We start from the raw sequence: 25,215 nt of genomic DNA on the forward strand, positions 1-25,215 counted from the left end.
CCATGAAAATTGGTAGCCACGAATTATAATGAATCAACAGTAATTGCCAATGAGACAACTATCCACCATGTTCAAATGACATGGATATAAGCAATTACAAGTCACTGTACAATCTTCAACAATAAGAAAATCCTATTTGGTTAATCCCGTTTAGTCAGCTATAAAAGACCCTGACATGAAAAATGTGAAAACTAACGGCCTAGTTTAAAACAATACAATTTACGAAAAACAAGTACTGCTATAAACCACTGAACTACAGGCTCTTGAACGTTTATAACGTTTTATTTCTTTTTCAGATATCATTTTCAGGAATCTTACCAATTTGTGGCCTAAAAAAGACGATTGGAATAAAAAGCTGTAAATTTCATTGCGACGACATAAAAACCAGACACATGAGGAATTAATTCTCAGGACATTGTTATTGTTCACAGATTTGCTCATATCCTCATCTTGTACATATTCATTGTTTAAAATCTGTGATCTCTTTAGGTTGTCTTTGACTTAAGGGTTAGGGATCTGTTTAGTTTATAGTTTGGTTTAGACAAGTTTTAGTGTAAGGATAAAAAAAGGTTAGGGTTACAATTTATAATACAAGTAGTAAGCTTAAGGTCAGGCATGATTTAAGACCCCTTAAGACAAAGATGACCAATAATTTCTTTCATTTTAAATTAATGCTGCTTTTATATTTACTGCGATTTAGTATTTCTTGCATAATTACAGCAATTTTATAATCAAGATGAGAAATACTGTAGCAGCTTGAAAATGTCTTCTAGAAACCAGTTCTGGTCATTACCTCCATGTTTAAACATTAGCTAACTGACCACATGGTCAATTCAATATAAATTCTACCTAGAGCTGTATCTTTCAAGTCAGCTGTTGAATCAAAAAGGGGGAGCTCTACAAAATTTAAGTTGAAGACCCATATATATATGATAAAAACTTTGTTAATGAATGCAATGACTGTACTTAAGTTATAAATATTTTTTTATTAGCTATGAATACTGGTTGAAATAATAATATATGTTAATATTGTGTAGGTAAAGCAACATTTTACAAATTTTCATAAAAAAAATATGCATATGTTATACCCTGAAATGCATAAATAGCAAATTTAAAGCAATGGTCTTAAAAATCATAATTGTATTGTAAGCAACATAAGGGCTGATCCATAGAAACATTCATGGAGTCCAGGAAAGGTGCTTTGAAATCTCAACTGTGAAAAAATGCTTAATTTGCCTCTACAGGTGATAAAGTGCCTTCCCTGGGTACCATGTAGGTTTAACCGTAACAGCCCTTTGATTTTCAGCAAACCAGTCAATATTAAGAATTACTTTGTAAATGTTCATTGTTTGTAATCCCTTATGACATAACTTAGGTTATTGTTATTTGTTCAGGTTTTAATTAGTTCAAACCAACATACACGTTTTCTATTAAATTATGTGATGAGTATAATTTTACAATTATCTTGAGTTAAAAAAAATTAAAATAGATACAGTATATTGACTTGCATATAATGGTAACAATTTTCAGATGGCCCTCCTATTCTCAATTAAAATTCTCCTAAAAATAAAGAATCAAAAGACAGAAGGAAAAAATGTACTCTGATTGTCTTTCATGTTGTAGTTATAATGTTAAAATGGTAACAGTTTTCAGGTGAGGCCTCAAATTAAGAATTTTTATTCTGCTTAAAAAAGATTTTCACCAATACTAAAACAGTCCTGATTTGTGAGAAAACTGTTTACGAAACCATTAAAAATGTTGCATTTAACATTGAAATTATTAAAAATACATTTTTACCATTCAAAGACTTATTTTTTTTAAATATTGCTATCAAATAACTAGTCTTTTAATTCTTATGAATTAACACTTTATATGTCAGTAAATGATTTCATTGTCAACGATTGTAATTGCATATGACTGTTGACCTATATCAAATCATTACAACAATATGCAATTAATCATCAGATAGTCATTATCACCTCTCTGCTGTGCACAGAATAAGAGAATTATAATGGAATGTTTGTTTGTTTGTTTGTTTGGTCATATTAAGAAATTTATTCATCTGTAAGCCACTAGATAAATCAAATAGCCTTCCACAAAGTAGATGATAATAGTATTTGCAAGTTGTATGTTCAGATGTAATATGCTGGTAAATCTTGAAATGCTGTGTCCTGTTTCTTATTATGGATTGTTTTAGTTTAAAGCAGATTCTGTTTTGGCTAACCACACTTTATAAAAATGAAGATGTCAAGGATTCCCTTTTTTCAATAGTTTGAAATAGTACCTGTTAAGTTTTGTTTAAGAAAATTATAGAAAAAAGTCTGTTATTTTGAATTGTACCATGTTAAAGTTATTTTTCATTTCTGCTAATTTTAGTTAGTATTATTTTGCATAAAAAAAATGATCACGATATTCCCCAGTAAAGTTATAATCAAAGGGGTTTTTCAAAAGTAATAGCAAGCAGGCAGATAATGTTTTTTTACCAAATACAATTGTTTTTTTCTCACAAAGATTTTATTTTATTAGAGTTCCTTGAATTTATTTTAATTGAATAAGTAGATAAATTGTGCAAATTCTCTCATTAATAATGGAAAGGACTTGTATCATTAATCATATCACGATGACTAGTTATGATTTATTAATCTTTCACATTAGTATCAAAAGTGCTTGAGTAATTTACTTGTGAACTCATTTATTTCCATGCTTTATGTATAGAAAAAAATATTTTTATATTACTAGTGCTATTTATTTTTGCTGGGAATTGTATTAGATGATTGCAGACACTTGTATTTGTATTGATTGTTTGTGATGAAAATGCATAGGCCAAACAAAATAAACAATTAGCTTGTATTGAAACTTTGAAAAAAGACTAGATCAAGAAGGTAGGCAGAATTACTTTTATTTTGCATCAGAATTTCTTAAACACAAAGTTAAATCTGCTAAGGCAAAGTGTTTCATTTTTTAAGTTGACTTTTGATAGACTTGTTTTATACTGCTAAAGCTATCTTTTTGTTTCTCTTTGGCCTTTAGTTTACAGAGCATTTTATTTCATGTTGAGCTAGTAGAATGAATGAAATATATCTCAGATTGGGGAAGATATGACAAAAGTTCTTTAAATGTCCCAATTCCACAATTAGTTTTGAGTTTTGGAAATTTGATACATGTACAATAAATCATTTTGAATTACCTGGAAAAGTTGTCCTCTTCAAAAAAACACTGAATTAATTTTTAGAACATTAGGACATTTGAGGAATGACAGTGAAAGTTAACTGTTTACTAAACTCTTTGAGACCAGGGTAAATTATAAGGAGACACAAAGTTCTGGGGAGGAATGGTTTGTCAATATTTCATGATTTGTCATTGTAAATACATGTATGAGAGAATCCATCATTGTGAATTATTTATGTTTGAAATAAAAAAATGCACAACTACATAAAGTTTTATTGCTTTTATAGAGTTCTATTGACCCATTTCGTCCATTTTTTTATCCGTCTATTTCTTGTCATGTCTGATATCTCATTCTAGAAATAAATATGAAAGTGCCACAGAAAGATACTTTTCAAATTGATCACATATCTGTATTTGGCAAAATCATTATTGGAATTTTTGGTCCTCAATGCTCTTCAACTTCGTACTTATTGTTGGTCTTTTTAATTTTTTTGTCTCGCCTGCGACGAAAGTCGCAGAAAGTGAGACATAGGTATTACTATCCGGCGTCGGCGACGGCAGCGTAAACTATTTGTATAAAGCTTTATATTTCAGAAGGTAGAAGACCTGGATGCTTCATACTTTGTATGCAGATACCTTATGTTACGAACTTTCCGTCTGTCATATGTCCAATGTCGTTGACCTTATTTTCATGGTTCAGCGACTGCTTGAAAAAAAAGTTTAGTTTTTTTGTTATGTAAATTTCTCACTTATTATGAGTAATAGGATAACTATATTTGGTATATGGGTTCCTTGCAACATCTACATGTCCATCAGACAGGGTTCACCTGACCTCAGCCTCATTTCATGGATCAGTGATCAAGGTTAAAGTTACGTGATTAGGTCCGTTTCTCAGATACTACAAGCAGTAGGTCAGCTATATGTGGTGTATGGAATGATTATAAGGGATACATGTCAGGCTGGCAGGTTTCATCTGACCTTGACCTCATTTTCACGGTTCATTGGTCAATGTTAAGTTTTTGTGTTTTGGTCTGTTTTTCTAATACTATAAGCCATTGGTCAACTATATTTGGTGTATGGAATGATTGTAAGGTGTACATGTCTGTCTGGCAGGTGTCATTTGTCCTTGACCTATTTTCATGGTTCATTGGTCAATGTTAAGTTTTTGTGTTTTGGTCTGTTTTTCTAATACTATAAGCAATAGGTCAACTGTATTTGGTGTATGGAATGATTGTAAGGTGTACATGTCTGACTGGCAGGTGTCATTTGTCCTTGACCTCATTTTCATGGTTCATTGGTCAATGTTAAGTTTTTTTGTTTTGGTCTGTTTTTCTAATACTATAAGCACTATATAGGTCAACTATATTTGGTGTATGGAATGATTGTAAGGTGTACATGTCTGTCTGGCAGGTGTCATTTGTCCTTGACCTCATTTTCATGGTTCACTGGTCAATGTTAAGTTGCTCTTGTTTGGTCCTCTTCTCAGATACTATAAGTTATAGGTCAACTATATGTGGTGTATGGAATGATTGTAAGGTGTGCACGTCTGTCTGACAGGTTTCATCTGACCTTGAGCTTATTTTCATGGTTCATTGGTCAATGTTAAGTTTCTGTTGTTTGGTCTTCTTCTCAGATGCTATAAGTAATAGGTCAACTGTATTTGGTGTATGGAATGTATTTTATTATTTAACTGCTGATTACTTACATTGAAAAAGATTATTTTATAAAAATCTTTAAACAACATTAATAATGATAATAAATAATAAAAACTTTTAAGGGATCATTACTAAACCGTGATTAACAAAAACATTGGAAGGTGTGAAAATGTTAAAATAAGGTCACTCATGCATGAATGTTTAACACAGAATACAGTTCACTCCAGTCCCTTCATAAAGATTAATTGGCTGAATATGTACAGATTGAAGAACTTTTGAAATTTTGTTTGCACAACAGAATCACATTTACTGATTTTTGATACATATGAAATAAGATAAGTATTGAGATAAATAAAAAATATTTTAGCATAGCAACATAAATAGATAAATAGATAATATGAAAATATGACTTTTTACAATATTTCGATCAAAGATTGAAGATAATTTTAGTTTTTTTGTTTTTTTGTTTTGGGGTGGGGGGGTCTTTCAGGTTCATCTCAAGGAATTGACAAATATTTATCCAGTTTCTGCAATGCCTTAAAACTTTTCCTTGTGCACAGGTTTGTCTGTACTCAAGAGGAAATAAAAAAAAAATGGCCATATTTGTCAATCCCTTCTGATGAACCTTAAATCTAGATGAAAAATTATTTCATAAGAAATTTCAAAGTTTGCTTTTAGTAGTCATTTGACTTTATTTGGCATGTGCGTACCTTGCATGGTTCACATATCTGTCAGACATATTTCATTTGACCTTTACATTATTTAATGGATCAGTGAACAAGATTTAGTTTTCATGATAAAGTCCATATCTCAAATTCTATCACCAATAGGTCTTCTATATTTGATGTATAGAATGATCGTAAGGTTCACATTTCCAACTGGCAGATAAGTGATAAGTTCATAAAATTTTCTGTATGGAATGAATGTTATGTGTATATGTCTGTCTGACAGGTGTCATCTTACCTTGACCTCATTTTATGGTTCATTGGTCAAAGTTCAGTTTCCTCAATGAGGTTTGTTTCTAAGATACTTTAGGCAATATATGTTAAATAAATTTGGTGTATGGAATGATTGTACGGCCTACATGTTTGTCTGATAGGGCTTATCTCACCTTGACTTCATGTTCATTCATCATTAAAATGTTAATTTAATGTAAAGCTTAAATAAACTTATTTTTTTTACTTTCAGCATTAATTTAATTATGAACACTAAAACAGGCGAGACATTTCAGTGTGTCCACTTTTGTTTTATTTTCATGTGTCATTGATGAGTCTTATTGACGAAATTGGCGTCTGAAATACAATATTTGAATCCTGGTATCTATGACGAGTTTATTACCATACATGATTGATTTATTGTTGTTTCAAAAATTGGTTTTAATCATAAGTACTTGAGAAATGTATTATTGGTCATACTTTTACACTTATGCTCACATCTTTTAAAATTGTGGAATACAATGATTAACGGGAGTTAAAACAGTTTCAGGGATCCAACTGTAAGCACTATATTTAATGTTAAATGTCCTTTTGTTACATGTTTGTTAAAGGAAACATCATATGAACGAAAATCTAATTATGAGACTAACATTTGATGCTTCACCAAAAGAGCTACAAAACATATTTTGAAAAGATTGATTGATTGTTGGTTGCTTAACGTCCAGTGGCAAATATTTCATGCATATTCAGGACGAGAACAAATTAACAATAAATACAATAGGTAGGTTCTGTAAGAGGGGCGTCCGGGATTAAGTTCGGAGAAATTTAGACTGCCACGGGAAATGAGGATATATTGGATAGGGACAGAAATTTTGCCTTGCAACAGGTCACCTACGGACCCCTCAAAGAGTTGTTGCAAGGGTTCTTAACGTGTAAAGAGCGTGGCACTCTCTTTACACGAGGCATCGGATTTAACGTCCCCCTTCTGACCGGACGTGGCTGAAAATTTGTACATCCTGCACAGCCAAACGGACGCCCCACTTTAGCAAGGGTTTTACTGCTGGTCGGAGGAAGACCAATGGTGACCATATTTCTATTCCCCAGTCACTCGTGGGGGTATTTTGAAAAGAAACGGATAATGGAATTTAATTGGATTGGTTTAAGTCTACATTTTTACTGCATTTAGTTTGTCAGGAAATGGTAGTATTCTTCGAAGTTGATAGTGACTTTCTAGCATTTTAAGAAACAATGTAGGAGTTTTCTTTAATTGAGCATGATAATCTATATTTTTCTGGTATATTAATTGAAATTAACAATAAAATCCAAGTCATAAGAATATTAGAAGAATTTACAGTACTACAGGGTTTCAATTAGAACCAAATTTATAACGTATGGTAAGTCCCTTCTAAAAGTCATTTGCCAAGACTTTGTTTTCATTTCACTTCATCTGTTCTTAACCAAAAAATAAAAATAAAACTTTTACTGCTGGCTGTCTTCTAAAATTTTTTAAATTACAACACTTGTTACAGACCGTTTTAACCTTTTTGCTATAATTAGTTCATTATTGCCACGTATACTAGTTGTGTCTTGCAAAAAAAATTATCAATAAACAACAGAAAACACAGCACACTATAGCTGTGAGACACAACTAGTATACTAAGTGTAATACACGACTGTGCAACTTCTATAGACAACAAGAAAGAGACCGAAGTTTGTATGCTTCGTTTTTGAAAAGGCTGAGAAGTTCCTGTATGAAGTCTGACTCATGATTTAACGGATGAGGAGCACAATTACGTCTTATGGGAATACCGATTGTTGAAAAAACACGTCTTGCCAACGTAACAATAACAAGTACTATCTTTTGAAAAAGATATCTGACGCATTCTGATGTGAGCATAGAGTTTAATCTTTATCACGTTTTTTAGCTCACCTGGCCCGAAGGGCCAAGTGAGCTTTTCTCATCACTTGGCGTCCAGCGTCCGTCGTCCGTCGTCGTTAACTTTTACAAAAATCTTCTCCTCTGAAACTACTGGGCCAAATTTAACCAAACTTGGCCACAATCATCATTAGGGTATCTTGTTTGAAAAATATGTCCGGTGACCCCGCCTGCCAACCAACATGGCCGACATGGCTAAAAATAGAACATATGGATAAAATGCAGTTTTTGGCTTATATCTCTGAAATTAAAGCATTTAGAGCAAATCTGACATTGGGTAAAAATGTTCATCAGGTCATGATCTATCTGCCCTGAAAATTTTAGACGAATCAGACAACCCGTTGTTGGGTTGCTGCCCCTGAATTTGTAATTTTAAGGAAATTTTGCGGTTTTTGGTTTTTATCTTGAATATTATTATAGAAAGAGTTAACTGTAAACAGCAATAATGTTCAGCAAAGTAAGATCTACAAATAAGTCGACATCACCAAAATTCTCAATTGACCCCTTAAGGAGTTATTGCCCTTTATAGTCAATTTTTAACAATTTTTCTTAAATTTTTGTAAGTTTTTACAAAAGTCTTCTCCTCTGAAATTACTGGGCCACAATCATCATTAGGGTGTTTAGTTAAAAAAATGTGTCCAATGACCCCGCCTGCCAACCAACATGGCCGACATGGCTAAAAATAGAACCTAGGGTTAAAATGCAGTTTTTGGCTTATTTGTCTGAAACTAAAGCATTTAGAGTAAATCTGACATAGGGTAAAATTGTTCATCAGGTAAAGATGTATCCGCCCTGAGATATTTAGACAAATTAGACAACCCGTTGTTGGGTTGCTGCTCCTGAATTGGTAATTTTAATAACATTTTGCAGTTTTTGGTTATTATCTTAAATATTATAGAAAGAGATAAACTGTAAACAGCAATAATGTTTAGCAAAGTACGATCTACAAATAAGTCGATATGACCAATATTTTCAAATGACCCCTGAAGGAGTTATTGCCCTTTATAGTCAATTTTTAACAATTTTTCGTAAATTTTTGTAATCTTTTACAAAAGTCTTCTCCTTTGAAACTACTGGGCCAGATTAAACTAAACTTGGCCACAATCATCATTAGTGTGTTAAGTTAAAAAAAATATGTCCGATTATCACGCCTGCCAACCAACATGGCCGACATGGTTAAAAATAGAACATAGGGGTAAAATGCAGTTTTTGGCTTGTATGTCTGAAACTAAAGCATTAAGAGCAAATCTGACATGGGGTAAAATTGTTCATCAGGTAAAGGTGTATCCGCCCTGAGATATTTAGACAAATGAGACAATCCGTTGTTGGGTTGCTGCTCCTGAATTGGTAAATTTAAGAACAATTTGCAGTTTTTGGTTATTATCTTAAATATTATAGATAGAGATAAACTGTAAACAGCAATAATGTTTAGCAAAGTACGATCTACAAATAAGTCGTTATGACCAATATTTTCAATTGACCCCTTAAGGAGTTATTGCCCTTCATATTCAATTTTAACAATTTTTTTGTAAATTTTTGTAATCTTTTTCAAAAATCTTCTCTTCTGAAACTACTGGGCCAAATTTAACCAAACTTGGCCACAATCATCATTGGGGTATCTAGTTAAAAAGAATTTGTCCGACGACCCCGCCTGCCAACCAACATGGCCGCCATGGCTAAAAATAGAACATAGGGGGTAAATGCAGTTTTTGGCTTATATCTCTGAAAGGAAAGCATTTAGAGTAAATTTGACATGGGTAAAAATGTTCATCAGGTTAAGATCTATCTGCCCTGAAATTTTAAGACGATTCAGACAACCCGTTGTTGGGTTGCTGCCCCTGAATTAGTAATTTTAAGGACATTTTGCAGTTTTTGGTTATTGTCTTGAATATTATTATAGAAAGAGATAAACTGTAAGCAGCAATAATGTTAAGCAAAGTAAGATCTACAAATAAGTCAAACTTGACCAAAATGGTCAATTGACCCCATAAGGAGTAATAGCCCTTTAAAGTCAATTTTTAACAATTTTTTTATAAATTTTTGTAATCTTTTACAAAAGTCTTCTTCTCTGAAACAACTGAGACAAATTTAACCAAACTTGGCCACAATCATCATTAAGGTATCTTTAAAAAATATGTTCGATGACCCTGCCTGCAAACCAACATGGCAGACATGGCTAAGAATAGAACATAAGGGTAAAATGCAGTTTTATCTCTGAAACTAAAGCAAAAGCATAACGGTTGCATTATTTCATGCATCAATTGCAAAAAAAAAAAAAATATCAGGTGAGCGACACAGGCTCCTTGGAGCCTCTAGTTTTATCATAGTTTAAAAAAAGTGCACATTATTTGACGACAAAAGGCTGACGATTCTAAAAGTTGAGGATATGCCCTTTTCTACTAAAAAATAAAAAAATATATACTGCATGGCAATTAACTAAATGTATATATATATATATTTTTTTTTCGAGATAAAGAAGTACCTATAGCTGTGAAAAAGACATAAACATAAGATATTAGTATATTACAATCTAATAAATAACAAACTTGAAACAGTTTCGATCCATGAAGAAATGTCAATTATAACTATATGTCAAGAACAACTTTAACAATTAGAGATACAACCTATTTGGGTGTGTATATCGGGGACGGACGCCAAAGGAAGATGATCTATATAATTCAGCCTTTTGTCGTCAAATAATCTCAAAGAGTACAAATATTATAATTGAAATACAGATTGTCAAACTACATTTATCGCAATTTTATTACTTGTCAATCTTTATTTCAATTATAATATTTTGTACTCTTTGAGATAATTATTACGCCTTGGCAGTTTTAGTCGATAAGATATATTTATAGCACTCGAGCTATTAATAGCTTAAGTATGGCTTGACCTGGTAGATCTAATGAACATGTCAGTGATATTTACCTACTCATGTAGCCTACAAAATCCAAACATTTTGACAGTGGTGATAATGACACCTTTTTTACCTGATTTTGTTGTAGCATATACAGATTAAAGATTATGTTTCCAATTTATGGGTTAAGGCTCACAGTATTTCGGTCCTATGGTTTACACTTTTCGAGGAGAAATGTTGTTGACAATGTTCTAGTCACCAGTAATAATGTAGCAAGCCGGATTTTATATAAATAGTGAACTAGCACAGGTGCAATCAGGACGTTTAGACTTGAAGTCGTCAATATTGATATATCCGGCAACATATGTTTATAATTGAAAATTTTAGTAGCAATATGTGTAGAACAGGCTGATCTTTAAAGTAGGGATGTATTTTTGACTGAACTGATTTCTGATAAAAGATATTGCCTACATTGATGGCATCGAGACTTATATTGGCAAAGGAAAGTTTTAGAAAAGATCGTTTCTCCGTAACATCTTTCCGAATGCAAACTAGTCAGAAAAGTTTGTGACTGATATTATTCGACAAAATAGCTGTAGGGTTGCATTGATTTAATTGTGTTTTTGTAACAGTGGATTCAAAACTTTAGTTGTACAGATAATGAAATTTCGGAAGGAACAGTGAATATAGCTTCACGAGGATGTGATGCATACACATTTGTTTCTGTATAAATTGAAGTAGGTCAGCAACTTAAACATTATGAAGAAAATGTAAACACAGTAATAAAGCATATCTTCCAACCTCTTTATGTCTGTTTGTTTTGTTCACACATTGTTGTCAATATAATGGAATTTTATGCGACTGTCATACAAGTGAGAGGTTAAGAGAGCTATAATACCAGGTTCAATCCACCATTTTCTACATAAGGAAATGCATGTACCAAGTCAGAAATATGACAGTTGTTTTCCATTCGTTTGAGCTTTTGATTTTGCCATTTGATAAGGGACTTTCCGATTTGAATTTTCCTTGGAGTTCGTAATTTTTGTATTTTTTTTCACTTTTTTCAAATAGTTTACAAATCATTGCCTGCTGATTCAAAACACAAAATTCAAAATAACCAACATCATTCCGTATGAAGAAAAAAAATACACTCACTATAAGAAAAAACAAATAATTTTTTGAAAGGACATCTTCATCACAGTAAATGTTTTAATTTCACACAGTTATCTGTTGTAAACAATATATTTTTAATGATTACATATTTTATATTGAATTATTGTTACAATAGAATTAAAACAAAATCCAAGCCCACCTTAACTGACGCCCTAAATCTATACCAGAAATTGAAAGCCAATGCTTGTGTTATATTTTATATATGTATTTAAACGTTACTATGACCCACAATTAGTTATTGACGATATCTACGAATAGCACTAACTTCCTGGCAGAGATGATTGGAATAGAACACATTGTATTATATATTTGTATGCTACAAGTAATCTTTAGACATTTAACGGGTAAGTTTGTAACTTATTAATTATCAATATAAGATCATTATGGTTTATTTTTAAATGAAAGGCATGGTAGAGGGTCTGCACTGTCAGTTTACTTGCAAAAAAACGCGGGAGAAGTTAATCAAAATAATTCAAGTCCATCAAACACTTCACAGAAAACCGAAGTGTTAGCAAGTTTAACCCCATCCAAAACCTGATGGTGAAATCAAAGTGCAACTTAAGAGAAAGTTGTACTTGTTTTACTGATGGCTCGAGCTAGCATGCTCATAGCATGTACAAATCCGGCGACAAATTGCATTCAGTATTGCTAAAGATCAGGAATGCATAAATAAACATTTATGAAACAGTTATGATAAGATATTCTGTAACAGTCATCAAAATGATGATGACGTCATAAGTGGCTGACGTATACGTACAACTTGAAAGTTTACCGTGCATGTTGTAACGTAGCAGTCCTCTATGAAGGAATTCATGTTCATTAAATCAAGCAATTGAAAATGGTTTCAACTTGGAGTTATATACTTCATATGTAAATATGCAAGCGATACTAAATTGGTGTTAAACAGAAACAGTATTAAAATGAACTTAAAATTTAGGGGAATAATTTATTGTGATGAAATATATTCCTTAACTTTTTAACATGAATCATTATTTCTTTTAATAAAGAAGACATGTATCTTTTTAATTTACAGACTAAAAAAGGAGAGGGACGTTTTCATTAACTAAATGCAGTTGATTTTATTCATTCGAATATACTGCAGGAAGATTTGAAATAATATTCGAATAAGGATGTTTCAGTTTTATTGTCATTGTTGTTTATGACGTTAAAAGATAATGTTTTAAATCTATAACGTTTTTAATTTGGTTCCAAAATATGCGTGGGCATTAGTAGACCTTTCAAATGTTTTTGTTGAATTGTTTAGGGTAATTCTAATTACATATATCCGTTTACTCTATTGACATTAATATATGGTATTGTGGTTTGAGAGAAAGCAGACTAATACTTGAAATAATATTTCCTGATAATATATTTCTAAATGCAATTGAAATGACGTAAAAAAGATATAACACAAATAAAAAAAAAAAAAAAAAAAAAAAAAAAAAAAAAAAAAAAAAAAAAAAAAAATGACCTTGTCCGATTGTTTTTGGAATTTTCGAAAATACTTCCTTTTAGATGTTTGGTATCCATGTTTTTTGTATGCACCTAATGATTTATATATTATACTTTTTGCATAGATGTTACATAAAAACATTTGCGGTCCCGATAACGACGCTGTCGTCGTCGTTGTCGTTCAGTTAAAGTTGCAAACAAATTCTAATTAGAAAAAAAAAACATTATTTTATAAAATTAATCCGACTTTGGAGCTCTGAATTTGTAAGAAAAAAAGTATAAAGATCTTTGGTTGTATTTATTGAAGTTTCTTACAATTTCAGCGTTATTGAGGCACAAAATGCAAGCTCACAAATGTTGTAATTGTACAGTATAATTTATAGCAACTCATAGGTTGCATATCCCCACGTAAAGTTTAACGTATAGAGTTAAGATGCTCTGTTAAAACTCTCTCAAATGTTAAATATAGTTGGCCCATTTTTTAGTCCATTTTCAATGAATGCTGAAGGTTAGTCGACAAAAGAGATGATTTCAGCTTCCCAATTGTGAACTTTCCATTTCTATGTAGCAACATTCCAGCAGCGCCTGCATACGGAGTATATATCTCCCAATTGATACGATATTCCCGGGCTTGTATTTCCTATCATGATTTCCTTGATAGAGGATTGCTACTCACAAGGAAGCTATTTAACCAAGAGTTCAAAATGGTGAATTTGAAATCATCCCTTCGTAAATTTTACGGACGCCATCACGAGTTGGTTGACCGTTATGGAATAACCGTTTCACAGATGATATCGGATATGTTCCTTATGTCGTAAATACAATACCCTTCCCTTTTCACGAATGTGACCTACCAAATTAGACTACCGGATTTGTAATAACATAAGCAACACGACGGGTGCCACATGTGGAGCAGGATCTGCTTACCCTTCCGGAGCACCTGAGATCACCCCCAGTTGTTGGTGGGGTTCGTGTTGCCTAGTTTTTAGTTTTCTATGTTGTGTCATCTGTACTATTATTTGTCTGTTTGTCTTTGTCTTTTTATTTTTGGCCATGGCGTTGTCAGTTTGTTTTCGATCTATGAGTTTGACTGTCTCTCTGGTATCTTTCGTCCATTTTTTAGTCCAGAGACACTTTTTCTGCTCAATGAAGTTCATATCAAACAGGTAATATATAATACACTATTAAGTCTTCCAACGCATTATTGTTTCAATCTAAACATTTAGTCCACGATCATGTTTGATATTCTTATGTTCATTATCATAACTCACGTAATGACATGGTGCTAGCGTGGAATATTGAACCCGATACAATCTGATATTTTGACAACGCATTGCAAAATAACGATTACAATAACTACAGGAAAAATTCAGACTTTGGTTTTTTTTCACGAGTTTCATACATAAGCAGGACAAGTGAAGCTGCACTTTTTGTCATAAGGAAACTTCGATATGAATAAAAAAAAAGACCGTATGGAAAGTAAAACTTTTAAAGATACTATTTGTGTGTGTTAAGAGACATCGTCTAAATTTGGAATCTATAGAATTGTACAGGACAATGACGAATAAGTTTAAATTTTATTTCGGTCGATTGAATTATGGACCTTTTATAAGTTCTATATAGAAAGATATTTCTTTATGCATATTAACTAAAGGTATCATCATGACATGATTTATAACATAACATTCATAAATTCTCCGTTTATAAAAGGATAAATTATTTAGAAATTAAGGTTCCTACTGCCTCAGGCAAAGTGAACCTAAGATGTATTTGGCTATTATATTTAGTTCCTTTTTTGGTCATAAAACTCTTCAATTGTTTCGGTTCTTATACATCCTTGGCTTTCAAAATATTCGGTTTTGAGCGTTTCTGATGAAGGTATATTCAAACAAGCGCTACGGACGCATACAATTCATATAGTGTCATTTTCATTTTTAAGATACAATTAATGTTTCAAGTCGTTCCAAAATATTAACCTAACACAGTATTTAAGTTTTTTTTGTTCGTTAAACTTTGTTTCCTATTCAACATGAAAAAGATTACTGTCACAACACATACAGAAAAAGACATCAAAAGTCGGATTCAAGTGTATACAAACAAGAGACACTTGCAATAATACTTATAAAAACTTAGAAAATTAACAAACGACGAACATTATACGATCAATAAGCCATGATAAAAATGAACGGCTAAATGGGCCATAACTGTTTTATTATACCGAACAAACAATTGAGTGTAAAATATTGCCACAATAGACTTTTGAATTTAAAGGCCAGAAGCTGAATTTTAAGAAAATAATAAAAAAAGAAGATTATATTGGACTGTGGAGATGATTTTTACAGGCCCGACAGAAGTTTTACAAGCCTGGGCTGGTGGGCGTGTGGTTTAGCGCGAAGACCGTTACCAGAGAGAAAAAAGATTGTCAAAACACTTACGACGTTACGGTAGAAAATTAGTTTGTATCTAAAAATTTACAGTATGTACAACAAAGGTAGACTCTTTCTGTAAAATATAGATGGCCCTGAAAAGGGCCGTTTACAAGAGATATCCTCGGTACTAGATGCATTTCCAAGCCTTGCTTGATCTTGTTTCTTCGTAACTTGGGGTTCCAACATGGCCGTTGCCATATATGTTTTTGTTTATCTGACGTTATGTGACGTCATACTTTAAAGGGTGTTAATTCGTTATCATTGAGGTACGACAAGGGTTATTCACCGGGGAATAATAGGGTTGTTTGATGGAGGCTTCAATTTGTCGTGGTTATTCACCGCTCCTGCCATTTTTTGGAAAAACATCGAAATTAAACTATGACACGTGATTCCGTATTAGCCAATCGTATAATTACTATATAATGTAAGGTATAATAAGACTTGATATATAACAAAGACATTGCATATTTCGACTGAAACAAGCTTTGATTTAATTAAGTGTGAAGAAATACATTGCGAATTGAATATTTTAACAAATATAATGTTAAGATGCCAATAGCATTTCATAACCATTTCCTCAAACATTGTGAATTGTATGTTTTTCACCTAAAATCATTAAAAATTATTTCCTCACAAATAATTGTGAATACATTTTGTTAAAACATACTAATTCAATTAATTTCCTCGCAGAAGTTCGGCCGAAAAAGAGTGTGCGTCCACTAAAACGCAAGATAGAACCCATGTAACATATATTTTGGACTCACGGACTAACCAATGTTTTATCCCTAAGACATGTGTACGTATGTTTAAGGGAGACATATTTAGTTGTTTCTCATTATCCTACCTGATAAAGGGTATTCCAGAAGCATGTTTTACTACCACTGTGGCAGTGTAGGTACAGAGGTACCATAAGTCTTAGAGGATACAATTTTCTAATAAGCCTGTACATTGCTATAGATATATTGAAAGTCTAAACAATGCCAAATTGTATCACATTAGTAATAGTAAATATCCTACAACTCTTTGTTTTAAACTGTTTTCATTAAATTTCAGCAGAAAATGTACAATTCTTTATTTTCCTTTATTTATAAATACAAATTCCTTTTTGCTGTTGTTCTGCCGGTGTTTGTCTTTTTGTTTGTTATATGGTTGTGCGAATTGTGTGATCTACTTGAAATGCATTTCTCCGGTGTTTTGTTTGTTCAACATGGTTCCACTAATCGAGATATTTCCTGACGAGAGTTGGGATCTCGGAGAACTATTCATGTACTGCTGAGTGTGACTGAGTCTGTTACCTCATGGTAATGTTTCATGTAAGTTGGACAGAAGGTTTTCAATTAAACGTAGCTGATTATTTTTGTTTTAATTTTAGAAGTAGCTTATTATAAAAAGTCGGTCACAATTTTAGAGGCAAATTATCAAAGGAACACATCCATGAAAACAAAATTTATTAATGGAAATCTACATGTATTAAAATTTGTAATAACAGTTTTGAATCCAGATCTCGATATAGAACTTGCTTCAACTTATATAAATGTGGAATCGCCGTATAACGTTCTTCTATAACTATACTAAACGATTTTAATAACGTAGCAAATGCTTTTGTTTGTAGTTCTTAACAGAAGAATAAGATATTTTGAAAAGATTATTAGCTACAAAAATACAAAAACTTTATTTTTCCAATGTCCCTGGATTTAGTATGAACATTTCTTTATTATTTCTCTAGCAGGATAAGAAAATATAAATGGGATGCAAATTTAATAATTATTGAAATGTCTTGAATCATGTGAACCGAACTGATGCGTTTGTTTCTCTGAGTATATAAGAGAAACATCAGAAAAAAAAGCTTCACCTATATAAATATTCTCATTTAAGTTATATCACTTTGTTGCAGGAACACTAGCTGCGAAGGTTTCGATAAATCAAAACATTACGGGACTTCTTGGGAGTAATGATACCCATCTGACGTGCTCATTCTTCCTTGAAAAGGGAGAACAGATGTTGAGTGTACAAATCAATGCAAAAAACATAACGGAAGATTTTGATAATGTTACGATGCCAATAGCAATATTTATCCCCTGGAAAACGGCAAAGCTACTCCCGCTAGGGACGTATCTTTCTAGTAGAGTGACACTGACAAATATAACAACAACGTCAACGAACGCAACAATGACATTTCACAAACTGAAATGCACAGATGAAAAGGACTATATGTGTAAACTTTACTACAATGACAATGATAGTGATACATCCAATGTGACCAGGATATTAGTAAAAGGTAATGAGTTTATCTTAATGGACACCAAGAGTTCCCTGATTAAAAATACATCAAACAAAAATATGAATACAACTGGAAATGACGATATGATTTTCTGCAGCAAAAACATTAGAAGCTCTAACGTTTCAGCCGTATAATTGCTAAAACACGCTGTAATGGGTGGGACAGAAGCCAAAGTAGGTCAGAAGGTACAAAACAGAACGCAAAACATACCCAACAGAACTGACGGCCTTTTCTGTCAGTCGTTTAAGCGTTGCTTTCGACGGTGACACATGCATTGATAAAGGGAAAACTAGGGTTTATTTGCGTACCACATGATTTGAGCATTTAACATGACGTAATCTTTTCTACTTTCGGCTGCAAACTTTTTTTAGACAATGAAGTAATGAATGTAATATATGTTCATACATTTATTTTACAAGAAATGCATATTTGAATGATCAAATGTTGCGTTTTTAGAGTCCATCAGTATATGACAGTATAATCGAGAGGTTTTATCTGATTGTTTTCTTAAAATTTGTTAAAATAAACATTCAAATTTAAAGTTAAAAAGCAGAGGAAACATATATGGGTTGTATATGCAAAGTGTGCATTTAATCTGCAAATTGAAAATGTATATTTCTAAAGTCCAATCCGACAAAAAGAGTAACTTTACCTTGTAAAAATATCATAATTCGCCAAAAATATATTTACGGCTAGTAAACGATGTTGTGTTATTTTAACAATCATTTTTTGTAGTCACTTATTCATTTTTGGAGAAATCTATTTCAGCTTCTCCCTCAATGCCGGATGGTATTTCAAGTTTCATTGTTTCACCAAAGAAAACGGAGACAGAAGTAACCCCTACCTCATATATCTTCCGTGATTCCAACAAAACTTCAACGAGAACCAACCAAAATAGCAGTGCATCCTTTCCTGCACTTCTAAGTTATTTAAAAGCTCTCACAATCTTGGAATCTCCAATATACATTCGTGGAGGGGACATATTAATGTTAACTTGTACAGGTAACATTGGAAAACCTCCTGGTAAATTATTATGGCAGAAGATCTCTCTACAACAAAACAAGTCAATAACATATGCCAATATAACAACGTATGTAGAAGAAATACCTGGTAGATGTTCGTTCAAAGGCACAAGCAACCTGACAGTTCAAATATCTGCAGACGATTTAAAAGTGAAATTCCGCTGTTTTGAAGAATCACAAGCCAATGTAGCAGGAATGTATGTAGAAACTGAACCGTTTGATGTACACTGTGAGTTTACACATTGTTTGCTTATATTTTGTAGATATGTAAACGTCCAAACCAAAGAGTTTCATTCATAAAAAAATGTTTTTTAATAATTTGTGGGAACGAAATACTTGATTACTAGTAAATTATTTTTCAGTTTTACATATGCTACGTTCGTTGAAGTTAAAAACGATATTGCAGACAAGAGCTTACCATCATATTCAATAGGCTCACAATAAGAAATAGTCAAAAGGAACATCTCTTTTTCTAAAAAAGATGAAAGGACATTTTGCAACGATTATTTGACTTTCCTGTTGTGAATACTTCTTTTAAAAAAAATATATTTTGATGTTTTAACCTATTTAACAGAAATATTCAAATCTTCAAAAAATGCTTTTCTTCGACCATGTTTGTTTCAAAATTGAATTATATGTATAAAAGGCAATTTATTTGAGACATGGATTAAAACGAAACGAGTATTTTGTAATCGTTTTATGAACTAGAAGATCCTAATTTGATTTATATAAGAGTTTTCTTTTTTTGTCATAGCTTTCGCAGAAAAGCCACAAATATTTTTTTAAAGCTTTTTTGCTTAACTATCACGTAAATCGAACCCACAAGTAAATTATATATTTTCAAATTGATCGTACATGATTTATGATAGACTTTCAATGCAGAAATATCATCAAATAAATAAAGGTTCGTAAACACGAAAAAGATAAGGCGCATAGCTGTTTCCTTAATATGATTATTAAATTAATTAATTAAATGCGTTGTTACTTGTTAATTATTTTGATTCCTATCAGAGCTGAATCATTAAAATATATAAACAGAGTTTATTATTTTGGGATCATTTACTTATTTTTTCTGATCATAGATCTTACATTTTTACGGAATATTGTCATTTGGATTTAAAAAAAAAAATTAATGCTTACTTTATCGACCTATATATTCATATACATCGCATTTTTCTTTACTACAGCGAACAAATCACTGCCAACAGCAGAGCCGGAATCACGGAAGATTTTCTCAGGTAATTTATATGTTTAAGGTAGCAGTTATCATATTTTGATAGAAGTTATAACTTTTACGTTACCAATTTTACTGCACCAAGTAAGAATAAGAGTAATAATTGAATTGTATTGCTACTACTACTACCACTACTACCATCACTACTGCTACTACTGCTACTGGTAGTGCTGATCCTTTTAATGCTCTGCTTCATCCTTCAACTACTGCTACCATTATTAATATTAATAATAAAAATGATCATTTATAATAATTTTTATTATTCATATAATTTAAAAATTTCATTGTTTTAATATGTTTTGAATGTTTAATTTCTCAAAATCAATACAAATATTTCGGACCTAATTATTATTTCAAAAAACAACGGCAGACATTATCTGTTAACCAAGCTCTGTTCTTTACCTGTTAATAAATTACATCAAATTTTAGAGGATTGCAACACTATTCCATATTGCAGTCCTAAGTATAAAATCGTCCAAATTATAATTGCATATTGTTATTCTTAATTGTTTCCCAAAATTGATCGCCCTGAAGATCATAAAAAACATTTTATTAAAATCAAATATGACAATAAATGTTTTGATTTTGTAAATATTGCCGGTATTTTAGTGATCATTCCGTTAAAGAACAAATTCCTGGCTATTTTGATAATACGGAGCTCCCTCTTATTTGTTATGTTTACAAAAAATCTACCTGGAAATATGTGTTTACTTATAACGAAGTGTGTAAAGATGTTAATATCAGTGACAATACACCTACGTCATGAAATTGCAGTAATTCAAAGTACATTTATGGCCCCAGTTTCCATGTTATAACAGGAGTCCTTAGCATCGTCTATGACCGAGAGTTGAAATCATTCCTTAACCTAAATATCGCCCCCTGAGTGTCATAATATCATTCACGACTCACTCCGTGCTTACTGCAAGAAATCCTTAGATTCTTTTTTTTTAATTCAGTAATGAACATAGTTGATATTCGTATTAAACATTTTAAAGAACATTTTATCCTCACAACAGCCATAATATCCTTATTTCTCATATCAAACATAAGCTAAACGAACTCGTCGAAGAATTTTTTTTTTGTCCTGGCTGATAAGGCTGCCAATAATATCATTATCGTTTGACGTAAATTTTACAATGAGGCTCTGCAAAAGGAAATCACGAATTCACCAACATTCAAACTGACCCCATTTTCGGAAAATGACATCTGTAACAAACATAAACTTTTAGCTACCTCTTAACAAGCAGAACCAAATACGATGAAAGTTCGAACTATGTACGGGCTTCCGAAACTGCACAAAACACCTTACAAATATATATTTATTACGTCTTGAAGCTATTGTTTCACTTCTAAACTGTCTATTCTACTTACTAGTTCACTTGGTACAATAAAAAACCTGGTAATAAATTGTTCAAATAAGGTTTTTGAAAATAGTGGAATTAATTACTTTTTGAGTGTCAAAAATGTGTTGGAAGTACTTTAAATTGCATGCTTATATTGGTGATTTCGAATCTGTTTAAAGTTTTGATTTTTCTATCCTATATACCACTTTGCCTCATAATCTCATTAAGAAAAAAATCACACACATAATTAAATGGGCATTTAAAAAGTCACAATGCGAGTATATATGTTCAAACTCTTTTAGGTTAATTTTTAGTAACAACAAACAAAACAACTATGTCAATCTGATTGATACGATAACTGCACTTGAAATTTTACTAGATAACATTTTTGTTCGCTATGGAGATTCCGTATATCGTCAACTGATCGGAATTTCAATGGGGACTAACTGTGCACCACTTATTGCGGACCTGTTTCTGTATTTTATGACTAAAATCAGTAAAGACCCATCGAAACAACATCTGATACAAAAATTTAATAAAACTTTTAGATATTTAGATGATACATTGGCTCTCAATAATGACGACTTCAGTGTGTACACTAAAGAGATTTACCCTGCTGGACTGACTTTAAATAAAGCTAATACTAACAAGGAACACTGCCCTTTCCTGGAACTTGATATCCATATCTTTAACGGGAAGCTTAATACCAAAACTTACGATAAAAGAGATGATTTTTCATTTCCTATTGTTAATTACCCTTTTTTAGTCGGTGACGTTCCCTTGTCACCATCTTATGGTGTTTATATATCTCAACTTGTTCGATTCGTTCGTGTATGTAACAACGTATTTGATTTTAACGAACGAAATCTCTGTATTACTGAAAAAATTTTACACCAGGGTTTTTCGATATCACAAACTAATCAAAACATTTACTAGATTTTATCATCGGTACAAGGCCATCATTCGTAAACATAAATCAACATGCCGACATCTTATATGTTCAGGTATTTCACATCTAATCTTTTGTGGTAATATTCTATACAAAGCACAAAAATGTCGTCACTCACCTCAAAAGCTAACCAAACCTTTAAACAGACTTATTCAGAAGGGAGATAAAATTGAGAATAGAAATGGGGATGCGGCAGGGTTCAACATGTTTTGTCAACATTGGCTAGAGGTATAGGGGGAGGGTTGAGAACTCAGAAAAATGTTTAACCCCGCTGCATTTTTGCGCCTGTCCCAAGTCAGGAGCCTGTGGCCTTTGTTAGTCTTGAATGTTTTTTTTTTTTATTTTAGTTCATTTATATGTATCGGAGTTTAGTGTGACGTCCATTTTCACTGAACTAGTACACATTTTTATTTAGGGGCCAGCTGAAGCCCGCCTCCGGGTGCGGAATTTTCTCGCTGTGTTGAAGACCCATTGGTGGCTTTGGGCTGTTTTCTGCTCTTTGGTCGAGTTGTTGTCTCTTTGACACATTCCCCATTTCCATTCTCAATTTTATTGCTACCTTACCTTCATCTCCCAATAATGAAAAAAAAAAAAAAAACAGAAAAAGAGGTGCACACATTTTCATCAGTATCAACATTTAAGATGGAGCTATCGACACAAGATATCTTTTCGTCTTTTAGAACTGGAAAAGTTAATGTTTTTGTCCTCAATGCTTTTCAACTTCGTATTTGACAAAAGATCTAAAGAAAAGACGGACGGTTAAACAACTCAAAGGTCATTATCATGTACCATTTTGTCAATAAATGAGTTGATATAACAATTTATATTGAGACTGACACAAAAAGGCAATTTGAAAGCAACCTTTTATATCTTTGTTCTGTTTTATTTTAGTAAATGGTGCATATGCAATTCCAGTCTTTTATGAAGTCGTTGTTCTTGTCCTGTGTTTCACTGTCAGGAAGCGATATAGTAAACGAGAAAAAATGAAGTAAGTAAATATTCTTTGACGTTGAAATTAAAAAATGATTCAACCATTAAGGACTACGTTGAATAAACTTCACATTACGAAGCTGCTATAAATCACTTTCGAATATCAGTACCATTATGGTATATTTAGTCAAGTTAAAATTAAAACGCTTACTATTCGTAACCACCTGTGATAAGCTGAACATTTTGCGTTGGTTTATGTTGCTCAATGCTAAGAATTTTGAAACGAAGTTAATATTTCGTCATTCCTTTTTTGTCTATATATTGTCTATCTCCGACTCAGAAATTTTTAGTAATCCATGAGTACATTTTTGGAGTTCACATGTTCAATCTCAGTTTCTTTCATTCTCATTTTTTGTTTGTTTGACCTATTGAATAACAATAAAGCATTGGAACTGGAAAAAAATGAAATAAACATTGAAAAAGTTGGGTTCATTTTTGTAAGTAAAGAACTATATACGTTTTCAAATAAATCAAATAAAAAAAATACAAATAGCATCACTGGAGATAAATGCTCTTTATAAAACATCTGTGCTCGCAATGGAGATTACGTATAACGCCAAGTTATTGGAATTCCAATAGGGACTAATCGTTCACCACTTTTTGCTGACCTGTTTCTGGATATTGCTACGAATCATAATTTATGTTTTACATCAGCGATGACCAAACTGATACAAAAATGTGATAACAATTTTAGATATTTGGATGATATTTTGGCTCTTAATAAAGAAGACTTCAGTATGTACAATAAAGAGATCTATACTGTTGAACTTACTTTAGAAAAAGCTAAAACCAACAACGAACACTGCCCTTTCGTGGATCTTGCTATCTTTATCTCTAACGGGAAGCTTGTTACTAAAATGTACGATAAATCAGTTGGTTAATTATACGTTTTTAGATGGAGACGTCCCCTTGGCACCATCATATTGTGTTTATATATCTCAACTTGTTTGATCGCTCTTGTGCGTTTATCTATTGTAGCATTTACTCTGAAATATCTGATGACCAGGAAACTATTTCTGTAGATAACGAATATGAAGAAATCGAAAGTGTCTTTTATCACGAAGTTAACCTGCATAATGGCAATATTGAAACCAGCAATCAACCAATTACTGAAGAAGAAATAGTTTTGGAAAATATACCTATTTCATCATCTACAAGCAGCAGTGAAAGTAATATAACATTGAGCCATTTATACGTAAACACGAATATTTTCAATACAAATGAAAACCGTAAAATGTCTGCTAATAATGAAACTATTTCTAATAATCAGAATGGATTGGGAAATTGTAATATCGGGATTGATAATACTTTTGTCAGTGACAATTCTGGAAGTGATACAATTCATGTTCACCAATATGTAAATATGTCTAGTCTCAGAGTTCCAAATGTCTATGAAGATTTGAATCATACGACTGCTGACACACACAAATACGAAAGTCTTAAGTGATACGGAAAGAAATACAACATTTACAAAAGAAAAACTAAACGAAAAGAAAAAAATACTTAAAGCATACAGCTGTTCCTCAAATCGCTTACTTCTTTTGCAGGCAAATTTGTCTGATTTATTTTATCATTTTAATAGAAATTAATACATTATTGTTACCTACAATATAATGGGTTAATGTATGGCTGAATCTTTATACTATTATGAGTGTAATTTTCTATTTCTGTAGTCTTCTGCAAAATGAGTAATAAAAAATATTATGACCTAGTTTTGTAATCGATTCATTTATAAGAAACTATCTTATTCATGTTATTATGCTAAATATGAAGTGACCAAACACATTTTGG

At 32.0% G+C, this 25,215-nt stretch overlaps 2 protein-coding genes across 4 annotated transcripts in view; both read left to right on the top strand.

Annotated features, from left to right (window-relative positions):
• Positions 1–25,215, top strand: part of LOC127713063 (ubiquitin-conjugating enzyme E2 G1-like) — a 47,792-nt gene that overhangs the window by 14,983 nt on the left and 7,594 nt on the right. The window contains exon 6 of one of the 2 annotated variants that reach the window (XM_052219666.1): positions 297–3,437. The exons of the other annotated variant lie outside the window; for it this stretch is intronic. The gene's annotated coding sequence lies outside the window, so the exon portion shown is untranslated. Of the gene's footprint in view, positions 1–296; positions 3,438–25,215 lie in introns of those variants that run through there. 2 annotated transcript variants of the gene reach the window in all.
• LOC127713055 (uncharacterized) lies at positions 11,979–25,135 on the top strand. Of its 2 annotated transcripts, none has more exons than XM_052219657.1 (6): positions 11,979–12,068; positions 17,500–17,883; positions 18,655–19,137; positions 20,096–20,146; positions 23,326–23,426; positions 24,403–25,135. In XM_052219657.1, the coding sequence occupies exons 1-5, from the start codon at positions 12,002–12,004 to the stop codon at positions 23,424–23,426; spliced, it is 1,086 nt and encodes a 361-aa protein (XP_052075617.1). In that variant the 5' UTR covers positions 11,979–12,001; the 3' UTR covers positions 24,403–25,135. The 2 variants fall into 2 exon arrangements, with proteins under 2 accessions (XP_052075617.1, XP_052075616.1); XM_052219656.1 differs by having other exon boundaries at positions 23,326–23,422.

Source organism: Mytilus californianus, unplaced genomic scaffold, assembly GCF_021869535.1.
Source record: "Mytilus californianus isolate M0D057914Y unplaced genomic scaffold, xbMytCali1.0.p SCAF_8, whole genome shotgun sequence".
Taxonomy (NCBI): domain Eukaryota; kingdom Metazoa; phylum Mollusca; class Bivalvia; order Mytilida; family Mytilidae; genus Mytilus; species Mytilus californianus.

Coding starts and splice junctions, on each gene's coding strand:
- LOC127713055 (XM_052219656.1), top strand. CDS start 12,002: ATGATTGGAATAGAACACATTGTATTATATATTTGTATGCTACAAGTA. Junction 17,884..18,654: donor GACCAGGATATTAGTAAAAG/GTAATGAGTTTA, acceptor AATCTATTTCAG/CTTCTCCCTCAATGCCGGAT. Junction 19,138..20,095: donor TGAACCGTTTGATGTACACT/GTGAGTTTACAC, acceptor TCTTTACTACAG/CGAACAAATCACTGCCAACA.